We start from the raw sequence: 26,494 nt of genomic DNA, 5'->3' as shown, positions 1-26,494 counted from the left end.
GCGTCGCGGGCCGCTGGGGCTGCTCCGGGCCGCCGCTCTCCGAGGAGCACACCGCTCGCTCCGAAGATCTGCGGCGCGGCAGGCGCCGCCCGGAGCTCTGGCCATGAGGACCCTGTGGATGGCGCTGTGCGCGCTGGCGCGGCTGTGGCCGGGGACCCTGGCCGGCTGCGCCGAGGCGGGGCGCTGCTGCCCGGGCCGGGACGCCGCCTGCTTCGTGCGTGGCTGGAGGTTGGACAGGGTTTACGGGACGTGCTTCTGCGACCAAGCCTGCCGCCTCACGGGGGACTGCTGCTTCGACTACGCCAGGGCGTGCCCAGGTGGGTGGCGGCGCCGAGGGTGGGGCGTCGGCCCTTCACCAGCAGCCGAAGGGCACAGGGTCCCACAGCAAGGACCGCGCCCCCAGAGCCAGGACCCCCCCCCCTCCCCCAGCCCTTTCCATCCTGGCGTGTCCAGACCGTCTAGCCTGGCCTACCCGTGACCCCCCCACCCAGGTACCTCTAGCTCCCTCCATCCTCCTCCAGCTCCTTGTGTCCAGGCACAGATTGTCCAGTCCCTTCCGTTCAGCTACACCTGCGTCCAGGGATCTCGCAGTGCTCTCCACGTGGACATAACCACTCCAAAGCACCTCTCCCCACCGGAACCTGGATAGAAGGGCCTGGAGCCATCTGTTCTCCTGGAAGCTTGTTGGGGCTCAGGATCCCCAGTCTGGTGGGGCCACCTCCTACCTGGGAAGATGGCATGCCAGGTTCCAAGGGCATGCCCCTGAGCCAGGCTCCACCATTTTCATTCTGTTAACCCTCAGGGATCTGAAGTGACTTGTGACAAGTGATAAGGGAAGGGGTGTGTAATTCTCCCGCTGAGAGCCAAGGGCTTGCTCTGGTAGAGTACTTGTGCAGAGCAAGTTCTTGGAGGACCACAGTTGTCCTCACCTCTAGACTCCAGCAAGTAGCACAGCCCCTTTCTCATAAGAGGAGTTTGATCTGCTCCTTGCGTTCAATTTTCTCTATCTAGCATGATAAAGGGTTTTCTCTGGGGGCTCCTATTATATTTTAATCCTGCTGGTTTTCCTTGAGGGTCCGCCTTTTTCATCTTTAAATTTCCCTCAGTAGCACAGCCCCTGGTTAAGGGCTCAATAGATGTTGATTTAATTAAATTAAAAGATGAAATGGGGAGTATGGTTCTAAAGAACAAGGTTTACCTGAGAGAAGCCAGCTCTAGAAATGAAAGTAGCCTTGTTTCCTGTTAATCTCATCACCCAAAATGCCTCGTGTACGTTAGGGTTTGACCTCAAGGACTTCCACATTGTGACTTCCTCCGCATCTTCTTGGGAGAGTAACCCGCGGGTCTGCGTCATTCCTCGGGGAACGGGGGGAGGGCGCTGTCTGCCTCCGCCTTGCTGGAAGAGGCCACTGGCCCATGGCAAGGTATCACCCAGACCTGGTACTGAAGGAACACGATTGAAAAACATTAAGATTTCCCTGACCCTGCTTGAAAGCTAATGATTTACTTGTGAATATTGATTCTCTTTTTGATAAGCTTCTTTCCCTCTTCTGCTCCAAGGCCACGGTATTTTGCTACTGAAGTAAGGTAAAGAGTCAGTTATTTAGGAAATGTAGTGTCCAGGGTCCCCAGCCCTACCCCGCCCCTGCAGAGCATCCTACTAACACTCCCATTTGCCTCAGTTACCTAGGTCCCTCAAGCAAAGCCTCTGTCACTATGGCAGAATCACTTTCTCACAAGTGATTCGCTTACATTGTAAATACAGAATTCCTGAAGACCAGATAATGTGCCCTAGTCTGTGGTAAGCACAGGGACACAAAGAAGATGAAGACACAGTCTCTGCTCCCTACAAGTTCACGGTCAAGCAGGGAAATACACCTGCTAACCACCTGCTACGTGCTTAGTGCCAAAATAAGGGATCCAAGAGGCAAGAAAGGAAAAACTCAGAAGACCTTCCAGAGGAAGTAATGTGCCAGCATAGTCCTGGAGAATGAGCAAGAAGTCTCTAGAAGGGGAAGGGGAATTCTAGCAGGAAAGTATCACATGGTCATTCAGCAGTTACCTGTGGGTGTCTGCCTTTTGTGCCGGGAACTAGGCGGGGCCCTGAGGCTGCCCTGGCCAGCAGGACAGACAGTGAACGCAGCTAGATATGGAGAGATTCGGGCACAGAAGAGGCATGGGGAAGGACAGACCAGAGTCATGAGAAGAACTTTCCAGTGAAGCCTTACAGTGCTATGAGGAGTTGTCTGTACGTGGTCACAAATAAATCCCTTACTTTTGGTCCAGGAGGTAGAAATATTAAAACAAAGAGTCTGTCATTTGGGAGTGGGGATATATTGGGTACGTAGGAGCAGAGAAGAGATGACCTTATCACCTTGGCAAGGGCTCAGAAAGAAATCACAGCAACTTGGTGCCTGGACAAGAGCTGTGAACAGTGGGCATGGGGAACTGAAACCAGACAAAGAAAGGGGCCCAAAAGAATCTTAAAAAGCATATTCAGCCTTATGCCCTTCCCCAGGGAGTTAGTGGAGAACCTCGCAGGCCTGAGCAGAAGCAGACACAGGACCTAAAAGGCTCCTAGTTGGTAAATTCTCTGTGCCTGAAGTTTCTTGGGAGAAGAGGAAGAAAATAGACACAGTTGGAAGTGGGCCACTTGGAAGACGGAGCCTGCTCTCCCTGCAGAGCTGAGGGTGAAGGGGCACCACGGAGCTAAGATGCTCAGTGCCTCAGCCCCACGCCAGCGTCATAAGTGTGCTGACTCTCGGGGCCTGTGGGAGCGGCTTACAGATGAGGGAGCTGGGGCCTTCCCAGGGCTCCCCCATTGCTAAGTGGACGTGAATGGGCAGCACGGTGACATCTGAACCCACTGTGCCTAAGTTATTGGGCCTATGGATGTGCTGAACTGCCAGAAATTTCTGAGACAAATGATCTCAGAAAAATCTCGTTATGGTGACGGCATAGGTTTCAACAACAATTCTATACCTCCATTACTGACCCTCCCCCCCAACAGAAGAATAGAAAAATTCTCCATTGGCTGTGCGAGACCAGGGGTGGGAGAGGTAGAGGAGGGACAAATCTATACCCTGCTCTGGAAGAAATTCTTAGATATCAGGCTCACCACACTTGTGGTCCTAGAGTCTGCATTCTAAGATCACAGAAACAGTAGGCTGTAGATTTTTGAGGAGCGAGTTCAGGAAAAAGTCATAATTAACCCAAGTGGAGCAGGAAAAAAATTGAGTAGCCTGTGTGAGGCAGTCTCTTCTCCTAGATTTATGGGGAATCTAGGAAACTAACTGGCCCATATCTGCTGACTTCATAACTGGAAGGAGAAGGGGCAATGTCCTTGAAACTATGGGCTCCAAAGCTTACCCAAGGAAAGGATGTCACAGTCTATGGTGATTTAGAAAGTTGAGGCTTTCCTGGAACCATAGCGGCCCAAGAGACAGCGTGTGGCTTCCCCTGCCTTTGTCTCTGCAGGAAAAATGAGCAGAGCCTGGCGCCAGCATTCAACATGACTTGACTTTGCAGGCTTGGGCTGCAGCCCTGGGTGTTCAGTGCAGGAGGGTGAAATTGTCAGCTCTTCTCCAGCATTTACGCTGTGCCAGGCACCTCATAGCTGTACTCTTACTTAGGTCTCACGACCCACCACCATGGTAAGCAGAGCCCTGGGAGGTTGGGCAATGTGTCCTAAGGCATACGGCTAATAAGTGATGGAGTGAGATTTGAACCCAGGAACTCTGAGTCTGGAGCCCACATGTTTAAACATGATGTCTGGACCCTCAGAGAAATGAGGCTTTATGAGAAGCTGTGCACTTTGCAGGGTAGGCCCCAGATAAAAACTGGTGGAGTGAGTGAGCCCTCTCTCTCCTTTGACTCACTCCTCAAGGGCAAACAATGTGTCCTGCCCCTCTTTACAGTCCCCTGACAGCTCTTGTGGTTGTCAGAACAACCTGAGCCGTCATTCCACCGAGGGGATGTTATCTACCCCAGCCACCTGTCCTTTCAAAAATAACATTTTCCTTCCTTCACTGAAAAATATGCTTGTTGCAGAAAATTTGGAAAATACAGAGGTGCACAAAAGAAGAAAACAACTCCCCTGGGAATTTACTACCCAGTAAAAGCATAATTATCTTTCTGATTTGTATACCTTTTTTTCTGCGTTTATATGGTATATAAAATTCTATTTTCCTTTTTTTTTAATTTTTCTAAGTTTATTTATTTTGAGAGACAGAGAGAGCAGAGGAGGGTCAGAAAGAGAGGGAGAGAGAGAATCCCCAGCAGGCTCCATGCTGTCAATGCACAGCCTGATGCGGGGCTCAAATTCACAAACTGTGAGATCATGACCTGAGCTGAAACCAAGAGTCAGACACTTAACCAACTGAGCCACCCAGGTGCCCCTAAAATTCTGTTTTTCTAACGAGGCAGTCCTTTTTATTGTCTCGCTAGCATTTCATGAACTTGACCAGTTAATGTCTCAAAAGAAAGAAAAAACCCACTGGTGGCCAGGTAATGGTTTATGCAAGATGAAAAAAAAAATACTTGATCATTTTGTTGGAGCTTTCCAGGGAGGGTGGGGTAGGGAGCAAATGGGAACATGGGCAATGTAGTCTCATTTGACCCTCAGAGAAGATTTGACAAGATTTCTCAGAAAAAGGTATATATAAGAGAGAGAGAAAGGCCTATGACACTTAAAATTGTGTCTCTATGAGATATGTGTGTGTGTGTGTGTGTGTGTGTGTGTGGTAAAGGGGATGCTGTATTTTTCTCCCACACAATATCAGGAAACAAATGCTATGTGGTAATGGTACTGCTGTGGGTAAATTACAAAAATATTTCCGGGGTGCCTGGGTCGCTCAGTAGTTTAAGCGTCTGACTTCAGCTCGGGTCTGACTTCAGTTCTGACTTCGATCTCACAGTTTGTGAGTTCGAGCCCTGTGCCAGGCTCTATGCTGACAAGCTCAGAGCCTGGAACCTGCTTCAGATTCTGTGTCTCCCTCTCTCTCTGTTCCTCCCCCACTCATACTCTATCTCTCTTTCTCAGAAATAAATAAACATTAAAAAAAATTTTTTTTAAAAAGAGTATTTCGCAGGAATGGCTAGGACTATTTGAACTTAACAACATGAGGAAGAAAGCGCTTGTTCGTGGGTGGCCTTGAACTTTTAGGTGGCAAAGAGCCAAGCAGGCAGGGCCAGATCTGTGATTAACCAAGGAGACACTGCATGAAAATAAGAGCAAGGTTTTATATTAAGAAGAAATAACCCAAACTATATTTATGAAATGAAGGACTCTGGCTGTCAGCTCAGTGTGTGTGTGTGTGTGTGTGTGTGTGTGCGTGTGTGTGTGTGTGTGTTCATGCGCGCTTGTGTAGCATAACAAGAAACATTAGAAATATGTTTTTTTTAGTTACCTTTTGGTGCCTAAGACAGAATAGCGTGTCTAGTTCTGGGTGCCCCCACTCACCAAGGCTGTGAATGGGTCTGGAGAAGGCCCAGGGGTCATTCTGAGAGGGCAGAGTGTCTATAGAAAGATGGGTCCGACAGCTGGAGTCATCAACCTGAAAAGTCCATGCTAGAGGGACGGCGAACCACTGAAACATTAAGTCCGTGAGCCGCACGGATAAGATAAACATAGATATTTTTTCCCCATATTCTGAAATTCTTGAGTGAGGGAAATTTGGATCTAATTAAAGGAAATACCGCTCCATGCCACTGATAATAAAATGAAAGAAGCTTGTTATTTTCAAGATGTGGTACTGACAGGAGATATAAATGGATTTGAAAGGATTTGAAGGACTTGGGGCTGCCAGGAGAAGCCAAGAGCTACGTAACCTGAAGGCACAGAAAACCAAGCTCCTTCCAGCAACACCCTTTGGGGGCACCTTTGCCAGCAGAGCTCAGACAACTCTTGCCCAGGTTAAGAATTCCCATATTTTTGGGGTGCCTGGGTGGCTCAGTCAGTTGAGCGTTCAGCGCAGGTCGTGATCTCACAGTTGGTGAGTTCGAGCCCCGCGTCGGGCTCTGTTGCTGACAGCTTGGAGCCTGGAGCCTGCTTCGGATTCTGTGTCTCCTTCTCTCTCTGCCCCCTGCCCTGCTCACACTCTGTCTCTGTCTCTCACAAAGTGAATAAACATTAAAAAAAAAAAAAAAAAAAGAATTCCCATATTTTTGGCTATGGGAATTTCTGGTTTTGCTCCTGTCCTTCCACCAGCTTTCCTTCCCACTCTGGAGCCTGAGTCAGTTCTTTGGCTTCTAACTAATGATAGGAGCAAACCAGAATCGGTTTCAACATAGAAAATTGTTTAGGAAGGAGGACGAATCTGTCCAGTGCCATTTCATCCATCTGTCTGTCCGTCTGTCCATCCATCCATTCAACAAATATTTATTGAGCAGCTACCAAGTACCAAGCACAAGGCATGAAATGAAAAGCTCAATGACAATAAATACAATAAATAAATATGTACGCTATATAATTATGAATCATGAAAATATTATAAAGCAGGGAACACTGAGCTCTGAGAGGAAGTATTTTGTGGTGTGGCAAGTGGAAGGCTGGGGGTGGCACTGGGAGAGTACTTAGATAAACTGGCCAGAGAAGGACTCTCTGAAAAAGAAATAATTCATCTGGGGGCGCCTGGGTGGCTCAGTTGGTTAACAGTCCAACTTTGGCTCAGTCATGATCTCACGGTTCATGAGTTCCAGCCCCATGTTGGGCTCTGTGTTGACAGCTCAGAGCCTGGAGCCTGCTTTAGATTCTGTGTCTCCCCCTCTCTCTCTGCCCCTCCCCCATTTGTGCTCTCTCTCTCTCTCTCTCTCTCTCTTTCAAAAATAAACATTAAAAAAAAAAAGGAAATAATTCATCTGGGACCTAGGGAATTAACCGACCCCAGCCATGCCCAATGTGGGAAGAACAATCCCAGCAGAGGGAACACATAACAAGCTCCAGAGTGTGACAGAGTTTGGTGTAAGGAGGCCAGCGTGGCTGGAGCTTGGAGTGGAGGTGGGGTGGGGGTTGGGGGGGGTAACTCCGGGTGAGCGGGGGAGGGGCACAGGCTGGGTCATACAGCACCTTGTAGGCCACAGCAAAGAGTTTGATTTTATTCCAAATTCAAAAGCAAACCATTAAGAGAGTTTAAAAAGCCATTTACTACTACTACTATTATTATTATTATATTTTTAAAGATTAGTGGTATCTTTGGTAAGGTAATTGTACTTGGAAATGACTGGATACCCCTGTTAGGACATGTGAAATGTGCTCAACTCTTTTTTTGTGCAGATTCCTTACTGAAATAGATAACTCACTTCACTGTTCTTGGCCATTCTCCCTGTGGCTGTGGTAGGAACATCTGATAACCAGAAAGCTCTCGAGGAGAGGGGACTAGCCGGTACCTCAGGAAGGATTTGATAATCCTTGAGTCTGGATCTATCCATTATCCCACTTCGTAGGGTGCTGGGAGTCAGGGGTGCCCACTGGGACTAAAGCAGGGGGTCTATGTCTCTGTTCTCTTCAGTGTCTCCTTCTCTGTCTCTGTTCTTATTACACTCCTTGGGACCACCTCCCAAATAAGTTACTTGCATTCAAATCCATGGAGTTGAAACAAAGGAAGAAAGAAAACGGCTTGCCCGGCATTCTGGCATCCACTAAACCTAAGCTTTGTTTTATTGTACAAGGGGTGGGATGATGTCGTTAAACTCTAACCATTAGGACATTGGGAAGCTGTGACAAGCCTGGAGTCAGAGACGATCATGTTGCTCGCCAGGTCTGTTGACCTCCAGTAACAGCTAGTGAAATGTGAAGATTGAGAAAGTCAGATTTTAAGAAAGAATATTTTGATATGCTGGCTATAGATGTGAACACTAATGGACGAGTTCACAGGAAACCTGTGTCATGCAGTTGTAATATATGACTTGAAATGATAAATCTGTCAGAAATTCCCGTACTTCCCCTAGCCTCCGTGACCAAAGATCTCTCATGATCTAGGATGAATTGCAACCCAAACAATCAAAAGTTCACAAATTAAGGGCGCCTGGGTGGCTCAGTCGGCTAAGCATCCGACTTTGGCTCAGGTCATGATCTCCAGGTTCGTGAGTTCGAGCCCCACATTGGGCTCTGTGCTGACAGCTCAGAGCCTGGAACCTGTGTCTCCCTCTCTCTCTGCCCCTCCCCTGTTCATGCTCTGTCTCTCTGTCTCTCTCTCAAAAATACATAAACATTAAAATAAAATTTTTTAAAGCTCACAAATTAATCATGAATATAATCTTTTGTGCAGAATAGGAATAAATATCTCAGATTCCTCTTCCAACTCAAAATATTTTGCAGAACATCTTTTTAGTCGTGAACTTTTACTAGGTGAACTTTTTTCATTTTATCTTACAATGAAGCCATCGAGATGATGTTCAGGACCCAGAACTTTCTGGTTTTCTTTATGAGGCTGTTAAAGTCATGGATTGGAAACCAGAGACCTAGTGTTTTGCAAAGTCAAACCTGAACTGACAGGAACAACAACTGATTCAGTGATTCTGTGATCTGAGGAGGTTAACTATGGGTCAAACTAACCATTGCACATGAGACACAAATGCTGAAGAGATACCGGGAAACTAAATTCAGTCAGAAAAGTGTCTCCAATGTCATCTTTTATAATATGGATACCATGTATTCAAACCAAGGCCAGATCACTAAATTCTGAGCTAATGCCATGGCAAATTTTTATTTTACAGTGATGTCCAATGTTAATCTGTGAAATAAGTGTTTTGTTTTTCATTTATTTAAAAAATTTTTTTTAATGTTTTATTTATTTTTGAGACCGAGAGAGACAGAGCATGAGCAGGGCAGGGGCAGAGAGGGAGAAAGACACAGAATCCAAAGCAGGCTCCAGGCTCTGAGCTGTCAGCACAGAGCCCGACGCCAGGCTCGAACTCACAAACCACAAGATCATGACCTGAGCCAAAGTCGGACGCTTAACTGACTGAGCCACCCAGGTGCCCCAAGTGTTTTGTTTTTTAAAGTGAATTACTAGGGGTGTCTGGGTCGGTTAAGTATCCAACTCTTGATTTCAGCTTGGGTCAAGATCTCATGGTTTATGGGTTTGAGCCCCACGTTGGGCTCTGCACTGACAGCACGGAGCCTGCTTAGGATTCTCTCTCCCTCTCTCTCTGTCCCTCCCCACTCTCTCTCTTAAAATAAATAACCCTAAAAAATAATTTAAAAAAACAGATAAAGTGCATTATTAAGCGTTCAAGGCCAACACATCAGGGCAAGACTAACTAGATTCAGGGATGAAGAGATTTGGGTTTTGGAAGAATTAAGGACAGAAGGAGTCCTTCTCAGTCAGCTCCTAGCCCGGCAGACTCTTTTAAATCCTGCTAGCTCTATGGCCCAATTAAATCACGGGATCGTGAAAATAAAAGGGGAGGGATCCACAAGAAATGACCGGAGCAGGAAGTGGACTGTTACTGATTTTCTGAAGGATATGCGGGTAGCAGGTATTGGGAACCAGTCTCATGTGCCTCATTCTTGCTCCCTTAGGTACTTGACATGTGGTGCCTATGAGTTTTTAGATGATGAATAAATGCATGTTTTACAACAGTCTGAAGTTTTTGAATTACTGACATGTTTATGTTGTATGTGACCCTTTTCATGTCAGGGTTAGCTATGTGCTGCCAAACGATCGGTCTTCCCATATCCATGAACCCTCAACCGGAGAGCACTGTGGGTCCAAATTAGTCTTCAAGTACAAGCTGTGAGAAGTCCAAATCCAGATTTCAGAGAAGTTACAGTGCTTTCTTGGTGAAGACGCTGTAAGCTTGAAAGTATGAACATAGTAGGGAAAGTGGGTCACATTTTGTGAGAAAGAAAGAGTTTTCGTCTCTAGTTCATAGGTACATCTTTTGTTTTCTTATTCTTTTCTTAGCTACAGTTTCAAGCCACCTAAAAACCCATTAGAGTCTTTTTAAAAGTTTCATTAAGACTTTAAATGGGAAAGTTAAATGTACAACCGCATTGATTTTCCGGTCCTGGCCAGAGCATTGTCCCCACAGCCAAATTCTTGCCCCCGACTCTGCTTCGTCATGCGTGACGATGAATACTATTTACTTCTGTGGGTTCTGGTTGCTCTTCCTTAAACTCCAGCCCTCACAGTTTCGGGGTCTAAGAGGCATAAAGGATGATAGTAGAGCACCTAAGAGAAGCCTCAAGTGTAGAGGTCCCTTGGTGTGGCCCTAAACCATGTCTTACGGACACATGATGGGGATAAGAATTGACTCGGGAATTTTATTTTTTTTTTCCCCTTTACGTATTCTACAATGAACATGTACTGCTGTTACAATGAAAATGTTCTGGGCAGGGGAGGATGAAATGAAAATCTAGGAAAAACAGAAGCAAAGATCTTATCTAAGCCCGAGGAGTATGAGGAAGTACCCGAAGGCAGGCGTCACTCTTTACCTGGGGTGCGTCCCTGGCTCAGAGCCACGGTCAGGATCCCAGAGTAGCTGCCGGTCCGCCACCGAGAGGTGCTGGTTATCAGCTAACCATCAGGGCGGGTGGAGGCCATGTCATCTGAGCCCCCGCTGTGACTGTGTCCCTCCTTGCTCCGGGGCGCAGGCAAAGCGCGGCCTGCGTGGGCCGAACTGGCCTGTGGATGTTGGCGGGAGCAGCCTGGAGGCCAATGGGTTCACCCAGGTGAGCGTCCCATCCCACCGTGCTGTTTTTCAGCTCGCCCTTGCATCGTGGGGGAGTGGAGCCCCTGGAGCGGCTGCGGGGACCAGTGCAAGCCGGCGGCCCGCGTGCGGAGGCGCCCGGTGCGGCAGGAGCCTCGGAACGGCGGCGCGCCCTGCCCGCCCCTGGAAGAGAGAGCCGGCTGCCTGGACTACTCGACGCCCCGGGGCCAGGACTGCGGGCACTCCTTCGGTACTGAGGTTTTCGCGGTGGTGGCTGCCTTTGCTGTCTGTCGTGACTGTCCCTGTCTTGTCCCGTAAAAGGCCTTGAGCCGAGCGGGGAAAGTTCCGTGCGCTGCAGGCAGTGGGCTGGGCCGGTCCGCCCGGAGTAGGCAGGAAGCTCGGGAAATGCTTGATAAAGGAATGAGTGTCAGCTGCATCGGTGCCTCCCTAGGCCACGCCGCCCTCCCTCGGTGTTTTCATAACCCAGTGGTGGCCCCTTCCTCTCTGTGCGCGCTCGGGGTAAAGGACATGTGCACTGTGGTTTGTGGCAAACTCAAGGCGGCGACTTCAGGGAGCATGACAGCGTTTCGCACTGGAGTCAGTGCCCTTAAGGGTAACCATCCATCTTGCACTTTTAATTCCTGTTCAGTCAGGTACACTCATCATACACGTGTGAAGGTAGTAGAAAAATGATTACTTTCTAAACAATGTCAAATTACCCTCCTAAAACCCCAGTTCTCCCCTCAAGCTGGCTGAATTGGGGCTGTTGTGATCAGATTTGTGATTTGGCAAGATCATGCTGGTGGTGGTGTGGCCAATGGAGGGACCGGAAGTCGGCTCACGAATGAATTGGGAGCCATGGGAAGCGGACAAAGAAATAAGCGAAAGGGCTACCGACCATGTGTTGATCTGGATTGAATCTGATGGAGGAAAACACTGCCTTCTCAGGATCACAAAGATCGTATGTTTTTCATAGGAACCTGGACGTTTTTATGCCAACGTCATACGTTGAGGCCAACGTTTGATGGCCTCATCAAGCCATCTTGGCCCTTTTTTTCATTCTGTGCACAAATACTTATTAAGAGTCTGCCTGATACCCGGCACTGGGCTTGGTGCCAGGGCTATGCTGGTGACATACACTGGCCCGGAGCATGCTGTCCTGTGGCTCACAGTCTGGTGGCAGGGGAAGATGATAATCAGATGATCTTAGGAAAGTAATCCCAGAAAATTACAGCTGCAATTTGGTGCAACTGGAACCAAACAAGGGAGAGGTGTTCTGAGCAAGAGAGATGTTCTGGTCTTGGGGGAGGAGGGGAACCACAGGAGGGGGAGGGGAAGGGACTTCCCTAAGTATGGGGAGGTAAGGCTGAGGAGCCTAGAGTTTTCCAGGCAGAGACTGGCATGGTGAACCAGATATCGGGTATAGGGGCTTCAAGGGATTTGGGGGTTGATCTAGGGAAAATGACCACAAGAGGTGGTAATAGGCAGTAAGCTTTATCAGGCAGTGCTTGGACAGTGTTGCAGGAAAAGGGGGAGTGCAGAGGCTTTGTTGTGGGGACCACCATCCAACAAGGGAGAAGAGGAATCCGCCAGGGCTCTGTGTCTAAGTGATGTCAACTCCAGCATGATGTGGAGTGTCAGGGGCAGAGTTTCAAAGAGCAAGGGTGGGAGCAGCTTGGGGTCTTACATCTACAAGGTTTTAAGCTCATCAATGGCCCACAGGTGCCAGCTGTAGTTTCACAGGGTATGAAAGGCAGGCAGAGCCTAAATGGCTAAAAATCTGCTTGTTTGGCACTTTTTAAAAACAATTGGATGCATAAAAATTTGAGTTTGCTGCCAGGAGTCTTCGGAGCTAACAGGTCTCAGCCTGCTGTGAGGAAGTGTACAACCTAGGGACCCTCTTTGGCTCATTTGTATAATATGGGGAAGCACAAGGCCCATCTGAGAAGTTGAAGGAAGGCCAGAGTCTGGGGAGCACAGAGAGTGAGGCTGGCATTGAGAGAGGAAGCATCTGTACTGACACCCGCCCTCAGTACAGGGCCCTGGAACTCCCTGTTTAGGATTTTGGTCTTTATCTTAAGAGCCACTGTAGCATTTTCTGCTGTGGTCAGAGCTGTGATTTGAAAATATGGCTTTGGGGGCACCTGGGTGGCTTAGTCAGATAAGTGTTGATCTGTTGGTTTCGGCTCAGGTCCTGATCTCATGGTTTCTGAGTTTGACCCCACATCAGGCTCTGTGCTGGCAGCACAGAGCCTGCTTGGGATTCTCTGTCCCACCCCACCCCCCCAACCCTTACCCCTGCTCACGCTCTCTCTCTCAAAAATAAACAAATAAATATTAAAAAAAGAAAAGAAAAGAAACTATTGGTCTGGTAGAGGAGTGGGTAGCGGAAGGGCCAGGGCGGCGGCCTCTCATGGATACGGCAGTCAGATTCGACTCCCAGGGAAATAGTTTAGTGTTCACAGACGCGGTCATGGAACGAAACCACATTCAGCTCGTGAGCTCTGCAGAAGCACTGTAGAAAATGCTCAGGGAGGAAGTTGCTCTAGGACATTACTGATTTTTTGAATGCCTCTTAAAACCTAGTGTTGGTGTATCAGGAAAGCAGCCAGTTTGCTCATTTACAGGGTTTGGCTGGTAGAAAGTATTTCTGAAGTACATTTGACCCTTCAGTGCTCACCAGGCTGCCACAGACTGCTTCGAAGCCCGGTTCTCCGTATCTCTTCGGCTTAGTTCAGGTCACAGGAAGACAGACAGGAAGGCCAGAGAAGGGAAGGCTATGGAACATGGAGCAAGGGCACGAGGGAGCACTGAGCCCGTCCCCTGCCCCCTGGGGGTCTCCTCTCTGCCTGGAGGTGGCTGCTCCTCTGTCCCCTGTCCTCCTCCGCATGTCCTCTCCCTGTCTCCCACCCCTCCCACCGAACTCCAGTAAGAGGACTTTCTAAAGCAGCAGTCTTCATATGTGACTCCCCATAAAATGTTAGTGACTTTGAACTAACACCAACAGGAGAAATCTGAACTCAGTGGCCTCCTTTCCTACTAAGGTAAGGTGAAATCCAGTTTGGGAAGAGAGGCAAAATCTCTACCTGGGCCAGGGGCACTGGCATTTGCAGCCCTACTTTGGTCCTTGAGATGCACTTTCCTGTTGTAATGTCTTAGAAATGATGACCGCTGTCACAAGCTCGTCAGGGGGGACAGGACTCCTCAAATATTCCAGTCTGGTGGTTCCTAAAGTGGGGTCCCCAGCCGGCCGCATCGGCCTCACCTGGGAAGTTGTTGGAAATGCAAGTTCCCAGGGCCCCACCCAGACCCACGAGATGAGAATGGCTGGAGCCAGGCCTAGCACTGTGCTTGTAACAAGGCTTGCAGGGGATTCTGCTGTTCACCGAGGTTCCAGAACCACTGCTCTCGCCCAAGTATGGCTAGTGGTTCTTCCCTGAGTCCCGACTCACGGCTGGATCACTTAAATGACACTTTCCTGAAGGCAGAAGCTTGCCAATGCAAAACAGGGTGTAGGTCAGGAAAATGTGGGATAAATTGGACAGTTTTCTCTATGGAAGAACTTCTCAGAGGCTTTATTATGCTAATAACCATTTTCATTCTGTAAGAGGGAAATACGGTATGGGCTGCTTTCCCCCCTTATTTGAATAAATGACCCTTTTTCCAGGGCGCCTGGGTGACTCAGTCGGTTAAGGGGTTAAGCCTTCGACTCTTGATTTTGGCTCAGGTCATGATCTCACGGCTTGTGAGATCGAGTCCCACATCAGGCTCTGTGCTGACAACATGGAGCCTTCTTGGGATTCTCTCTCTCTCTCTCTCTCTCTGCCCCTCCCCTGCTCACTCTCTTTAAAAAATAAATAGACATTTAAAAAAATTTAAAAAAAATTAATGACCCTTTTCCCAAGGGGATCTCAGTGAATCATTAGTGTTCTGTGGAACGCACCTTGGAAAATGATGGGCCACAAAAGGGAAATGAGAGCAGTGACATGAAAATCGAATTTGGTGGATTGCCCTAAGCCCTGTGTCACCGTGATTCCTATGCATTCACTTAAGATCCACTGAGCGTGAACAACAGCCAGCACTGTGCTGGGGTCTGGAGAAACAGACTCGAACAACAAACATATCACGGCTAATTGTAACTCAGTGTGATGAGCAAGTGCCATGATAGAAGAATGCTCAGATTGGTGTGGAAGCGTGGCGAAGGAGCACCCACCTCCCCCGGGGGCTCTCCGTCCTGCTGCGTGGTCACCTGTTATGCCCGGCGCCCTACTAGACTCTATGCACAGAGCGGGAGCCTTTGGTGCATGGAGTAGCAATCCCTCACATTTTCACGGCAGAGAGCTCCTATAGACATTATTGATTCAGTGTTCGTAGCAATCCTGTAGGAGAGCCTATTCGTTTCCTGTGGCTACTGTAACAAACTACCCCAAACCTAGTGGCTTAAAACAACACAACTTTATTATCTTAGGGCTCTGTGGGCTAGAAGTTCAACCCAGGTCTCCCTGGGCTAACATCAAGGTGTTGGCAGAGCTGTGTTCCTTTCTGGAGGCTCTAGGGGAGAATCAGTCCATTTCCTTGCATTTTCCATCATCCAGAGACTGTCACATTCCTTTCCTCATGCCCCCTTATGCCCCCTTTTCCATCTTCACAACCAGCTGCATTGCATCTCTCTGTGCTTCCTTTTGTAGTAACGTCCTCCGACTTCCTCTCTGAAGGACTCTTGTGATTCAGCCCATCTAGAAAATCCAGGATAATCTCCCCATTTTAAGGTCGACCATTCATTCCATCTGCAACTTTCCTTCTTCTTGATGAAATAACATAATATTCTCACGGGTCCTGGAGATTAGGATGTGGACACCTTTGAAAGGCCATTATTCTGCTTACCTTGGAGGTAGAATAGCATCATTATCCTTGAAACCAAGAGGACACTGGAGCTCAGGGAGGTGACAGCATTTGTGAAGGACTTCCAGAATTTAACCCTGGATCTCAGGGCTCTAAATCCTGTGGGGTTTTCCCTCTTTACAAGAAACAAAACAAAACACAATTTAAGTTTATTTATTTATTTTGAGAGAAAGTTTTATGTTTTATTTATTTATTTTGAGTGGGGGTGCGTGGGGTAGAGAAAGAGGGAAAGAGAGTAAATCCCAAGCAGGCTCCTCCCTGACAGCATGGAACCCGATGCGGGGATCCATCCCACAAACCATGAGACCGTGACCTGAGCTGAAACCAAGAGTCGGATGCTTAACCGATTGAGCCACCCAGGGGCCCCAGGGTTTTTCTTCCTGATATTGCTTTGCTGTTCCTGTTATCATTAGAGCTAAAATCACAGTTATAGGGGCTCCTGGGTGGCTCAGTCATTTAAGCATCGAACTCTTGGTTTTGGCTCAGGTCATGATCTCATGGTTCATGAGAACGAGCTGCGTATGGGGCTCTGTGCTGACATCATGGAGCCTGCTTGGGATTCTCTCTCTCTCTCTCTCTCTGCCCCTCCCCACTTGCCCATGCATTCTCTTGCTCTCAAAATAAATAAATAAAAATTTTAGAAAATAATAATAAAATAGGGGCGTCTGGGTGGCTCAGTCAGTTGAGGGTCCGACTTCAGCTCAGGTCACGATCTCGTGGTTTGTGAGTTCCAGCCCCACGTTGGGGCTCTGTGCTGACAGCTCAGAGCCTGGAGCCTGCTTTGGATTCTGTGTCTCCCTCTTCCGCTCTGTTTTTCTCTCAAAAATTAATAAACATTAAAATAATAATAAAATAAAATTGCAATTACAGGTTCTGGTAAATGAGTAGAAATAGGGAGGCCCTGTGAGGCCAGTGAATGAAACCCCATCCCTGAAGCTCTCTTATTAATGAAGATCAGGTAGCTATTGAATTTTTCCCGTTTCCTTTAATGCATATCTTGACTATATTTTTATCATAAAAACAAATCCAAAAAGCCATATGATTGTATTAGTTGTACATATGGACTCCTTCTGAAAGGAGATCGATGTGTATCATAACCTGTATGTGTCCAGGCTGGTGTTCTGTCATGTTCTCCTTCTGTCCTCGTTTACACTGTACCTACAGACCAGTGGTTCTAAGCCTGCTTTGGGGACACCCCATTGTGTCAGAGGACTTTATGAAATTTTCTAAGCAAATTCAATTTACTTTCATGTTCAAAGTAAGTATGTGCCGCGCCACGCTTTTAGAAGTCGAATTGTTATAAAACCGAACAATGGTAGGCTGAAAGGATGCCAGAAAAGTTGGCAAATAGCCTCTTAACAAAGACTCTATTACATTTGAATATTGTTGCCAGGAAGGGGAAAGGAGGGGGAACTAGCTTTTATTGAGAGCCTTTGTCCCCGGGCACCCGGCTACGTTCTTCCACACGTAAGCTGCAGTGGAACTGAAGGCAAAAATAATTTCTAAATTACTTACCACTCTTAAGTAATGGAAATTAAATTAAATTAATATTAAAAAGCGGTGCTGGGTCAGAGACCTCCAGGCAATCTGGCTCCTGGTCTATTTTCTGAAGAATCATGTGGGGAGAAAGTGCTCCCTGTCTGCAAAATGTGCCACCAAACCAAGCCCAGGTCTTGAGGGGCTAGGACACAGAAGAGACAGGTCCCAGAGTTACAGGCTTGCTTTTATTAAAAAAAATTTTTTTAATGTTTTTTTTAATTTTTGAGAGAGAGAAAGAGCATGAGCAGGGAAGGGGCCGAGACACACACACACACACACACACACACACACACACACACAGAATCCAAAGCAGGCTCCAGGCTCCGAGCTGTCAGCACAGAGCCCGATGCAGGGCTTGAACCCATGAACTGTGAGATCATGATCTGAGCCGAAGTCAGACACTTTAACCGACCGAGCCCCCTGGGTGCCCCATTGGCTTGCTTTTATGATGGGTCATACCCTCAGAGGTTTGACACTGAATGTGGACGGTAGATCTTAAGACCCAGAAGCTATCTCCTGTGTTGGGGTTCTTGCTTCATCATTTACTATGTATTTTCCCTTCATTTAACTTGTCTGAGCCTCAGTTTTCTGCCGAGAGCACCTCATCACCTCATTCGTGGCACTTCTCTGTATAAAGCTTTTGTGAAGACCAGTGACACATGAGGAGAAGGTACTTTGTAAATAAGCAGGCTGTTAGCATACAAGGTGCTGTCCTAGCAAGCGTTAATCTGTGCGGTGAGCCTGCCCCACCCCTCCAGGGCCACAGCTCCCACGCCACCCCTCCCTCTCTCCTGGGGCCTGAGGGGACTCGGGAAAGGGCTCACCAAGTCCCCTTTCCTCTTTATTTACTTTTTAAAAGTTTATTCATTTTGAGAGAGAAAGAGAGAGTATGAGTGGGGGAGGGGCATAGAGGAAGAGAGAGAGAGAGAGAGAGAGAGAGAGAGTATCCTAAGCAGGCTCTGTCTGCACTGTTCAAGAGGAGCTCGACTCAGGGCCCGAACTCACTAACTGAACTGTGAGAGCATGACCTGAGCCGAAACCAAGAGTTGGTTGGGGACTCAACCGACTGAGCCAGCCGGGGCCCCCTCTTTTCCTCTTTTAAAGGTTACTTCATGTTAAAGATAGTGATTAGGGACGGAAAGGGAAAATCAAGCAGAATGTAAGCAATTCATAGGAAATATGCTGCATAAAATAGTGAAACCTTGTGATCCACATGACATTAGTCTCCAGGCAGTGACAGCGTGGGTTCAGAGACACCGCCTGACCCTGCCATGTTTAGACGGGAGCCTTAAACACGCTCCTCAACCTCTCTGTGCCTCAGTTTCCCCATCTGTGGAATGGGGGAAATAACAGCACCTATCCCAGAGGGCTGTTGTAAGAGTCAAAGGCATTAACACATGAAAGGTGCTCAGCATTATGCCTGGAAACCTAGAAGGGTGTCACTGTTCACCTTCATCATTATTATTATGACAGCGCTTTTTTAAAGGATTTGATATCAGATATTATAGTCCCATTCTTGCCCTCTCCTTCCTAACCTCATTCCCTGCACACCCCCCCCCCCCAGCTATATATTAGGTGCATCGCCTTTGAACTTTTGTAATAAAACATGCAGTACAAATGAGGAGATCAAATAAATGTTTTGAGCTAAAGAAACACATCCCGAAAATGTCATAGTTTGGTACAAGGCCACGTGGACTTAGCAGCAATTGAATCGTCCACTCACTGAATAACCTGGGAAACTCGGCAGAAGGACAGAAACGGGAAGAACCGGTGGGAAAGCTAACATCCTTCAGATGTTCGTGTTTCGGATGACGAGGTCTGAGGGAGGCGGTAGGATCCTAACATACACGCGCTTACGTGTCCTTTTCAATTCTCTCCGTGGATTTTGGAAGTTCCAAAGCCACGGTCACATTTAGAAAGAGGGGCGTGTTCTCTGGAAAACAATGAAACACGTTAGCGCAGCCACAGAGCTTCACAGCTGAGACTCTGAGGGCTCACGCTAGATGGGACTGACGAGACTGAGCACCAAAGCACCCAGGACACAAACAATACCTGCAACTCGTAGGAGGAAAAGGCCGCCAGGTATGAGGCCACTCCTGCGTTCCGTTCCCCAGTAATATGAAAAAGCCTCCTTCAGAAAATCTAAAAAAGAATTAGGGCTGCCATCTTGTGGCAACAAGGAGCCAGGTAAAGTGAGCACGTCGGCTCGAGGCATCTATTTTCCAGCTGGTACCCTCGTCCAGCTTGCTCACGATGACTCTGGCATCGCGCAAGCCAACATCAGCTGGTGTCTGCCCTTCCTGGGATGGTCCAGTTTCTGAAACGAAAGGGAGGAAGGATTGTTGAGCCATCTCAGCCGCAAGGCTCAGTGTGGGAACAGAAGACCACAGGGAAGTAGGATCTGTGTGTCCCAGTGGCGATTCCGTGACATCATTCACCCACCAAGCCACCATTCGTTGCCTTCATGCTTGCTAAGTGCGTAAACGTGTGAGGGCCACAGGGATGGAAAGGGCAAAGCCTTGTCTTTCTTGAGGTGACAGCAGAGTGGCATCGGGAGGTTATCTCCAGGTGCTATACTGTACATAGGAACAGATGCCTCCCCATACTTAGCAGCAAATAGGAAGGAGACACACAAACAAAATCAGTGAAAGAAGAGAGCAGAGGTGGGAGGCGAGGATTCCTGGCTCCCTTTCTTCTCTCCTGTCTAGAGCAGTGAGTTGGGTTGGGGTTGGGGACAGGAAGGAGGAGAGGGCCAAACTGACTTTCCTTCTCCGAGGCTGAGGGTTGGCACGGGGAGGACGATGTGCTGGCCGGCACTAGGCAGTCACTCTGAGACCATGGGGCAGGCAGCAAGGCTTCCAGGCTGCTGTTGCAGAGACCTGGGGGGGCACTTACATTTCCTTCCTCTGCTACTTCCATTTTCTCCTTTTCACATTTCCTCTCTCTCTGGTTGTCTCTTTTTCTCCTTACATCCCCCTTTCTCTCTCTTTTGTCTTCTTCCTCCTCTTCCCTTACTTTGTTCTTCCTATCTTTCCCTTTTCTCTTTTATTTTTCTTCCTTTCATTTAAAAAAAAAAAAAAAAACCTTCTCTCCCTTTTCCCCCTTGGTTTCCTCTGCATCTTTTATGGCTTCCTCTTGTATTTTTTTAACCCTGGCCCCCTTTTCACACAGTGTTACTTGTTACCGCGGACAAGTCTGCCTGTAGCTGCCCGTCTGTGTCCACACAGTCTTTGAGCTGGGTTCTGGGGACACTGTACCTTGGCCTCGTCTCAGTCCTTGGTGGTGTGTCATGGACCTTTGTACTTAGGGATGGGGGGCTCTCGATAGGACAGACGCCAAGTTTGGGAAAGGTCATTCTGAGGGCTTTAGGCTGCACGTGTGCAATGCCATTCTCTCTTTTCTAGTCCCTGCCTTCATAACTACCTCTGCATTCAACAAGGAGAGAACACGACAATCCACATCTCCACAGTGGTCTACAGACACAGAGGACAGCGGGTAATTTGCTGTTTTTGTTTTGTATTGTTTGGGTTGAGTTTTTCAGCTCCTGCTTTTCCAGTGTATGGTCAAGTCAGCCCATAAAGGTCAAGTAGGTGTGATGGGTTTTCTTCTGTTACTTGTTCTTTGACTCTGGATAAAATGTGATTCTTTACCACAGGGCTGGGCCCTGTTTTTGTGGGGCTGCAAAGATTTGTCTCTGAGGTCTGATCAACAAGACACACGCTATATAAAATGAGGATATCACTTTCTCAATCATACTAAGGATGTTCCTCTTATAGTCATTACGGGAACACGGACACCAGCACCCATGTGTTTGAATGTGGCCCACACCTCAGCTCTGAGGATTTTTATCAAGAAGGAAGGCACAGGCTGGGAGGGAGCTCTGGGCCTACTTGCAGTCCCCTCTTCAGCTGTCAGCATAGGGACACCAGACAGTTGTATGTTCAGACCTCCACACGGCCACTCACTAGCCGTAAGACCTTGGAGATGTTGTCCCACCTCGGTTTTTCTTCTTGAAAAATGAGAATATTAATGCCTACCACATGGCGTTGTTAGGAGAATTTAATGAGAAAATAATGAAGAGACGTCTGGGTTAAGCTGTCTGTCGAAAGTTGATTGAAGCTGCGTCATAGAATTTCCTACCTCAGGACCTAAAGGTACCTAATAAACGGCCTAGCACTGTTAAAGCTCTTTGAAGCAGACTCTCCAGTCGCTTTCCATCTAACCTAGGACAGCTCATAATTCCATGGATAAGAAACTAGCCCATTGTAGCTTACTTAATTAGAACTGAAAATGCAACGTGCAGGAGTTTTAATATGTTTTGCTTCCCTGAAGAATTGTAAAATCATGTTGCTTTTTAGTACAAGGCTCTAAAATACTCACGCGTGTCTGGATGCTCCCCCCGGGCTTTTGGAGTCCAGTCACGCAGAGATTTCCACAGTTCAGCATAAGGCGACACGAGCCTCTGTCACAGAAAAACATTTCCGCTTCCCATTTCCTTTTATCTGCGATGCCCAATATCTGTGATGCCCAATTTGTGATGCTTGGGTTCGAGTCTAAACTCACCGTCATTGCCAATCACGCAGGTGAGCCGGTGGGGTGCATAGGGAGGGCCCGCGGGGCCAGAAAAGCCTGGGTGCTGCTCGGGGCATCGAGGGCAAGCTCTCCGGGGGCTTACATGTTTTCAAGCTCAAGCCAGTTCTTATTCGATTTCTATCATTCTCTAAGATATCAGCAAAGTTATTGAGGGCCATTTTCCTACGGAAATATGCTTTTTGCACACAATTTGGTGGTCAGACTAGGTGGGATACAGGATATCCAAATTTCTGCAAATTCACGTTGACCAGGTCATTCGATCATGGATTAGAAAAGCACCACACACTTCACTGGGGTTTCCAGTCGGACATCACCCATCGTCTTCGTTCGGCAAATGAGAAGCTTGACAAGGCATCGTGTGACTGGTGCCGTAGCTTGGGAAAGTGCCCGGCGCTACCTTCTCCAGTCTGTCACGTATCCTCGGTGCCTGCAGCCTTCCCGAGACTTTTTGCGGCATTAGGCTACCGCTAATGACAGCACTTGCAACTCTTGTGGGTTTTTGGTTTTGTTTTTGTTTTGGCTCTAGATACTGTATGGAGTTCAAGACTGAGTCATTGACTCATCACTGTGCTCTGGAAAACCGACCCCTGACTCGATGGATGCAGTATCTCCGGGAGGGGTACACGGTGTGCGTGGACTGCCAACCCCCAGCTATGAACTCTGTGAGCCTTCGCTGTTCTGGAGATGGCCTGGACTCGGATGGGTAAGGGAGAGACATTCGCTGAAGGGTCTTTCTGGTTTTTATTTGGAGATATTTGTCCTGTGTCCTGAACAGCAAATCAGGGCATGATTTGGGAGTCAAAACCCAAGTAAGGAGAATCTTCTGTCTAGCAATTCCTGAATCCAGGGCCCCGCTTACACTGTGGGACTCAGAGGCTCTGTATCAGTGATGAATGGGTAAATTTGGATCTTGGTTCGGACCATGCTGCCAAATGACCACTGAAAACATGATCACTCCAAAGCAGTGTTGTGAAAACCACTTGAATCCGAACCTCTTTGGATGCTGATTTAAAAACTACGGATTCCCAAGCCCCACGTGAGCCTAATGGAATCAGAGTCTTTGGGGGTGGATTTTTAACAATCTTCGAGGTCAGGATTTGGCAGAGAGTAGATACTCTCAGCTTTGGGGGCTGTATGGTCTGTCTCACTACTCAACTACCATCGTGGCATGGAAGCAGCCACAGACACTGAACAGATGCACTTGGCTCTGTTCTAACGTTGTATCTGTGGACACGAAGATTCGAATTTCATATAATTTTCCTGTGTCATGATATATTATTTTGATTTTCTTTTGACTTTTTATTTATTTTAATTTTTTTTTTAACGTTTATTTATTTTTGAGACAGAGAGAGACAGAGCATGAACAGGGGAGGGTCAGAGAGAGAGGGAGACACAGAATCTGAAATAGGCTCCAGGCTCTGAGCCATCAGCACAGAGCCTGATGTGGGGCTTGAACTCATGAACTGTGAGATCATGACCTGAGCCGAAGTCGGACGCTCAACCTACTGAACCACCCAGGTGCCCCTCTTTTGACTTTTTAAAACAAACAACAAAAAACGATTCTTGACTAACAGACCACACAAAAACAAGAGGTAGGCTGGATTTGGCCCATAGGTTGTGGTTTGCTGACCCCTGCCCAGATGATTCACTCCCACAGTGATGTTTCAGAACCACTGCTCAGTGGGGTGGTCATAAACCACGGCTGAGACAGTGGTGGACTCAGGTTTGCAGGATCAGAAACTGATAGAAACCTATGGATTGGCCAAAAGAATTGACCCTGAAAACATTTAATTACCCTGAATATCTATCCCAGTCTTGTACTCATTTATCAGTTAAATCCAATGGCACTATTCCTAACCAAGAGAAGAGTAGACCTCATGCTGGTCAGCTATCGGACAAGGGCCAATTTCGGTCACACGTAGATTACAGTTTTAAGTATATCAGGTGGAACTGGTAAAAGTACAGATTAGAAGGTAAAAGGTGAACCTTCTCAGCTAGTCATTACTCCTAAAGTGTATTTTAATATTTAATAACTTGAATTTATGTTTATTAGTCACTTGTGCCTAATAGCCTTTGTAAGGAGTACACGACATGAGCAGTAAAGTGGGTAAGAAACCAGATATTTAGACTTAAATTTTTCTGAATATCTCATCTATATTTTGTCTTTAAATGAACTTATAATTTAATTTGTATCCATAAAGTACCTTGAACCCTGGCTGAATTTCCAGTGCCCTTAAAAAAAAATAATTTTAATAATCTGGCTTTGCTCTTCCCGCTTCTCCCGTGTTTTTCATTATGGAATCAAAGAGTTGGAGGTCATTACAAAAGATCGTTTGGGCAGAGCCCTCCAATTTTAATACACATGAACTAGGGAGCCATTTTCCTCTGTGTAACACTTCATATATTCAGGTCAAGTGAGAGAAACGAACACGGTAACCTCAAACTGCTCTCTCAACGAGGGTGTCCTCAAATAGAGATGAATTTGTAACTTGCTTTGACAGAACCCAAAGAAGGGAAACTCAGTTTGTGATCACTTTGTTTTTTTAAATTTCAATTTGTCATGCACTTCAAAACTCCAAATACGATCATTCTTTAAACAACAACAAAACCCCTCAATTTATAATTCTGTAAATTAGAATTCTCTTTGGTTTGCTTTTAGCGTAACTGCCATTTTCAAAATATCGTTTCAGAAATCAAACTCTCCACTGGCAAGCAATTGGCAATCCTCGATGTCAAGGAACTTGGAAAAAAGTTCGGCGAGTAGATCAGTGCTCTTGTCCAGCTGTTCACAGCTTTATTTTTATATAGATGGCGATGTAAATATTTCAGAATGTGTTTGTAAACATGCCAAATATTTACCAAGTCATGTTCAGTGCTACATAAACCTTCAAAAACCGTTTGGCCCAAGTCCCTGAACACATGTTATTGCCACACTCTGAAGAAGAGAAAGAAAATTTACGGGCCAGTTCCGAAGATACGTAGCGCCTTTATTTTCATTTCTGCTACACCGAGGCTCCTGTGGTCCTTGGCCTTCTGCAGAGTCAGTCTCATTCAAGAGGTGGCCCGCACAACACAAAATACATGTCTCTTTGCACTAAAATTACTACAACATGGTCCATGTATTGGTGGGTTAAATTGTCATTTAAGGTATCCATGCTTTGAATGTCGCATTCTTTCTTTCTATTCTGTAATCTCTTAAAATCTTCTCACTTTAAAATACGTTATACAGGTGTATATGCACATGGTCACATATACATTGCCCATATATTATTCCATAAGTTGTGAAAGAATAATTTCAAGAAAATAGTCACAAGTAATTTTCAACAGGACATGTCGTTTAAGATTTAGGAAGCATTTTGTAATGAAAAACCAACAGCTAAGTTAAAAATGCTTTTTTGAAGAAGAAATTGTTTTTCGTTAATTGACAAGACAAATCACATGTCCATTCTAGGTCCACACAAGTTCCTTAAATGTGGTAACTTTCACGAGGAGAATTTTGGCACCAACGGATGAAACAATGCTTTGAGTGCGAAAATTTTACCATTAGCGTCTAAGATGATTTCCAAGGCTTAAAACTTGATGCTGACTAAAATAATCTTTCAGATTTCAGTTCAAACTAAGTTCAAGTTTAACCAAGGTAGGCTTACTGCTTTTTTTCTACAGCATACATTTTCTTATGTTTGGGGTGGAAGGCAGAGGTATAAATGATGGAAGACGTGGACTTTATTACAAATGTGATGCTCTCACACATACACAGAGAAGTATTAGTCTTCCTATCTTATAATCGGAAAACCAGTGAAGCAGAGGCAAGGTGGCTTGTTGAAGGACCCGGGAGGACTGGTCACTCGGCAGGCAGCCCCAGAGCCGAATCTCTGCCTCTCAGCCAGACTCAGCTGTGATGAAAAGCCAGATGATGTCAAAGACAGCCGTGAAAGCTAAGCCCTTTCCATAATTTTGAAACAAATTCTAAACCTAGGATATTTTCTCTGGAGAACGGCATCTTAAAATTCAAACTTCTTCGGTTTCATTTGTATAAGATATTATTCACTAACAAATGATTTACTAAAATACGTATTTCTTGGTACTTATCATGTAGTGACAGAATGACAATAGCAAATCACTAGGGATGGAAAAATTCCTCGATATTTGATGCTGAGAGTAGCAATATTTCTGACTATATATTCATTTAACTGTCAGAGTTGTTTTTATGGTAAATTACATTCTTTAGAAGTTAATAATAAAAAGTTTGAGTCTCATCAAGGTTAGGAAACTTAAACTGTAAGTTCAGTATTAACATTTTAAGACCATTTCTAACATTTGTAAAGCAAGATTTTTGAAGCTTTCCTGGGTAATTTTAATGTTACTTAAAATTTTTATACCAGTTAATAAACTTTCTGCTCACATTTTTAAGAGGTCTTGACTTGTTTGACTAGAAAATACCCCAATTTTCTGGACTGGTCAGAGAATGAACAAAATTTCACCAAAAACAAAATTTAAAAAAATCCTTCAGAAGTGATAGGCATACATATAAAGACTATCAGCAGTAAAGCTATGCTGTATTTATAGTTCCAGGATGTGTTCTATCATTTAACATATTTGAGTTGTATAAAATCATTTTTCACCTTATGTATTTAGTTTCTAGTGCTGGCCATTTATTACTTTCACAGTGAAGTACACTTTTTATTTTTTTAAATGTTTATTTTTTGAGAGAGAGTGTGAGCAGGGGAGGGGTAGGGAGAGAGGGAGACACAGAATCCAAAGCAGGCTCCAGGCTCTGAGCTGTCAGTACAGACACCAATGCAGGGCT

General features: G+C 46.5%; 1 protein-coding gene across 1 annotated transcript; it reads left to right on the top strand.

Annotated features, from left to right (window-relative positions):
* Positions 1–26,090, top strand: SBSPON (somatomedin B and thrombospondin type 1 domain containing). Its single transcript, XM_047843006.1, has 5 exons — positions 1–317; positions 10,709–10,903; positions 20,499–20,589; positions 22,214–22,390; positions 24,378–26,090. Exons 1-5 carry the CDS (start codon positions 104–106, stop codon positions 24,493–24,495), a joined length of 795 nt encoding a protein of 264 aa, XP_047698962.1. The 5' UTR covers positions 1–103; the 3' UTR covers positions 24,496–26,090.
* The last annotated feature ends 404 nt before the right edge of the window (positions 26,091–26,494 follow it).

Source organism: Prionailurus viverrinus, chromosome F2 (assembly GCF_022837055.1).
Source record: "Prionailurus viverrinus isolate Anna chromosome F2, UM_Priviv_1.0, whole genome shotgun sequence".
Taxonomy (NCBI): Eukaryota; Metazoa; Chordata; class Mammalia; order Carnivora; family Felidae; genus Prionailurus; species Prionailurus viverrinus.
The sequence above is the reverse complement of the archived record's forward strand: the minus strand, read 5'-3'. Positions and strand labels throughout refer to the sequence as shown.

Excerpts from the sequence above, each read along its gene's own strand:
- SBSPON (XM_047843006.1), top strand. The coding sequence starts at position 104 with ATGAGGACCCTGTGGATGGCGCTGTGCGCGCTGGCGCGGCTGTGGCCG. Across the intron at positions 10,904-20,498 it reads GGACTGCGGGCACTCCTTCG|TCCCTGCCTTCATAACTACC; the intron begins GTACTGAGGTTT and ends TCTCTTTTCTAG. Across the intron at positions 22,391-24,377 it reads GATGGCCTGGACTCGGATGG|AAATCAAACTCTCCACTGGC; the intron begins GTAAGGGAGAGA and ends ATATCGTTTCAG.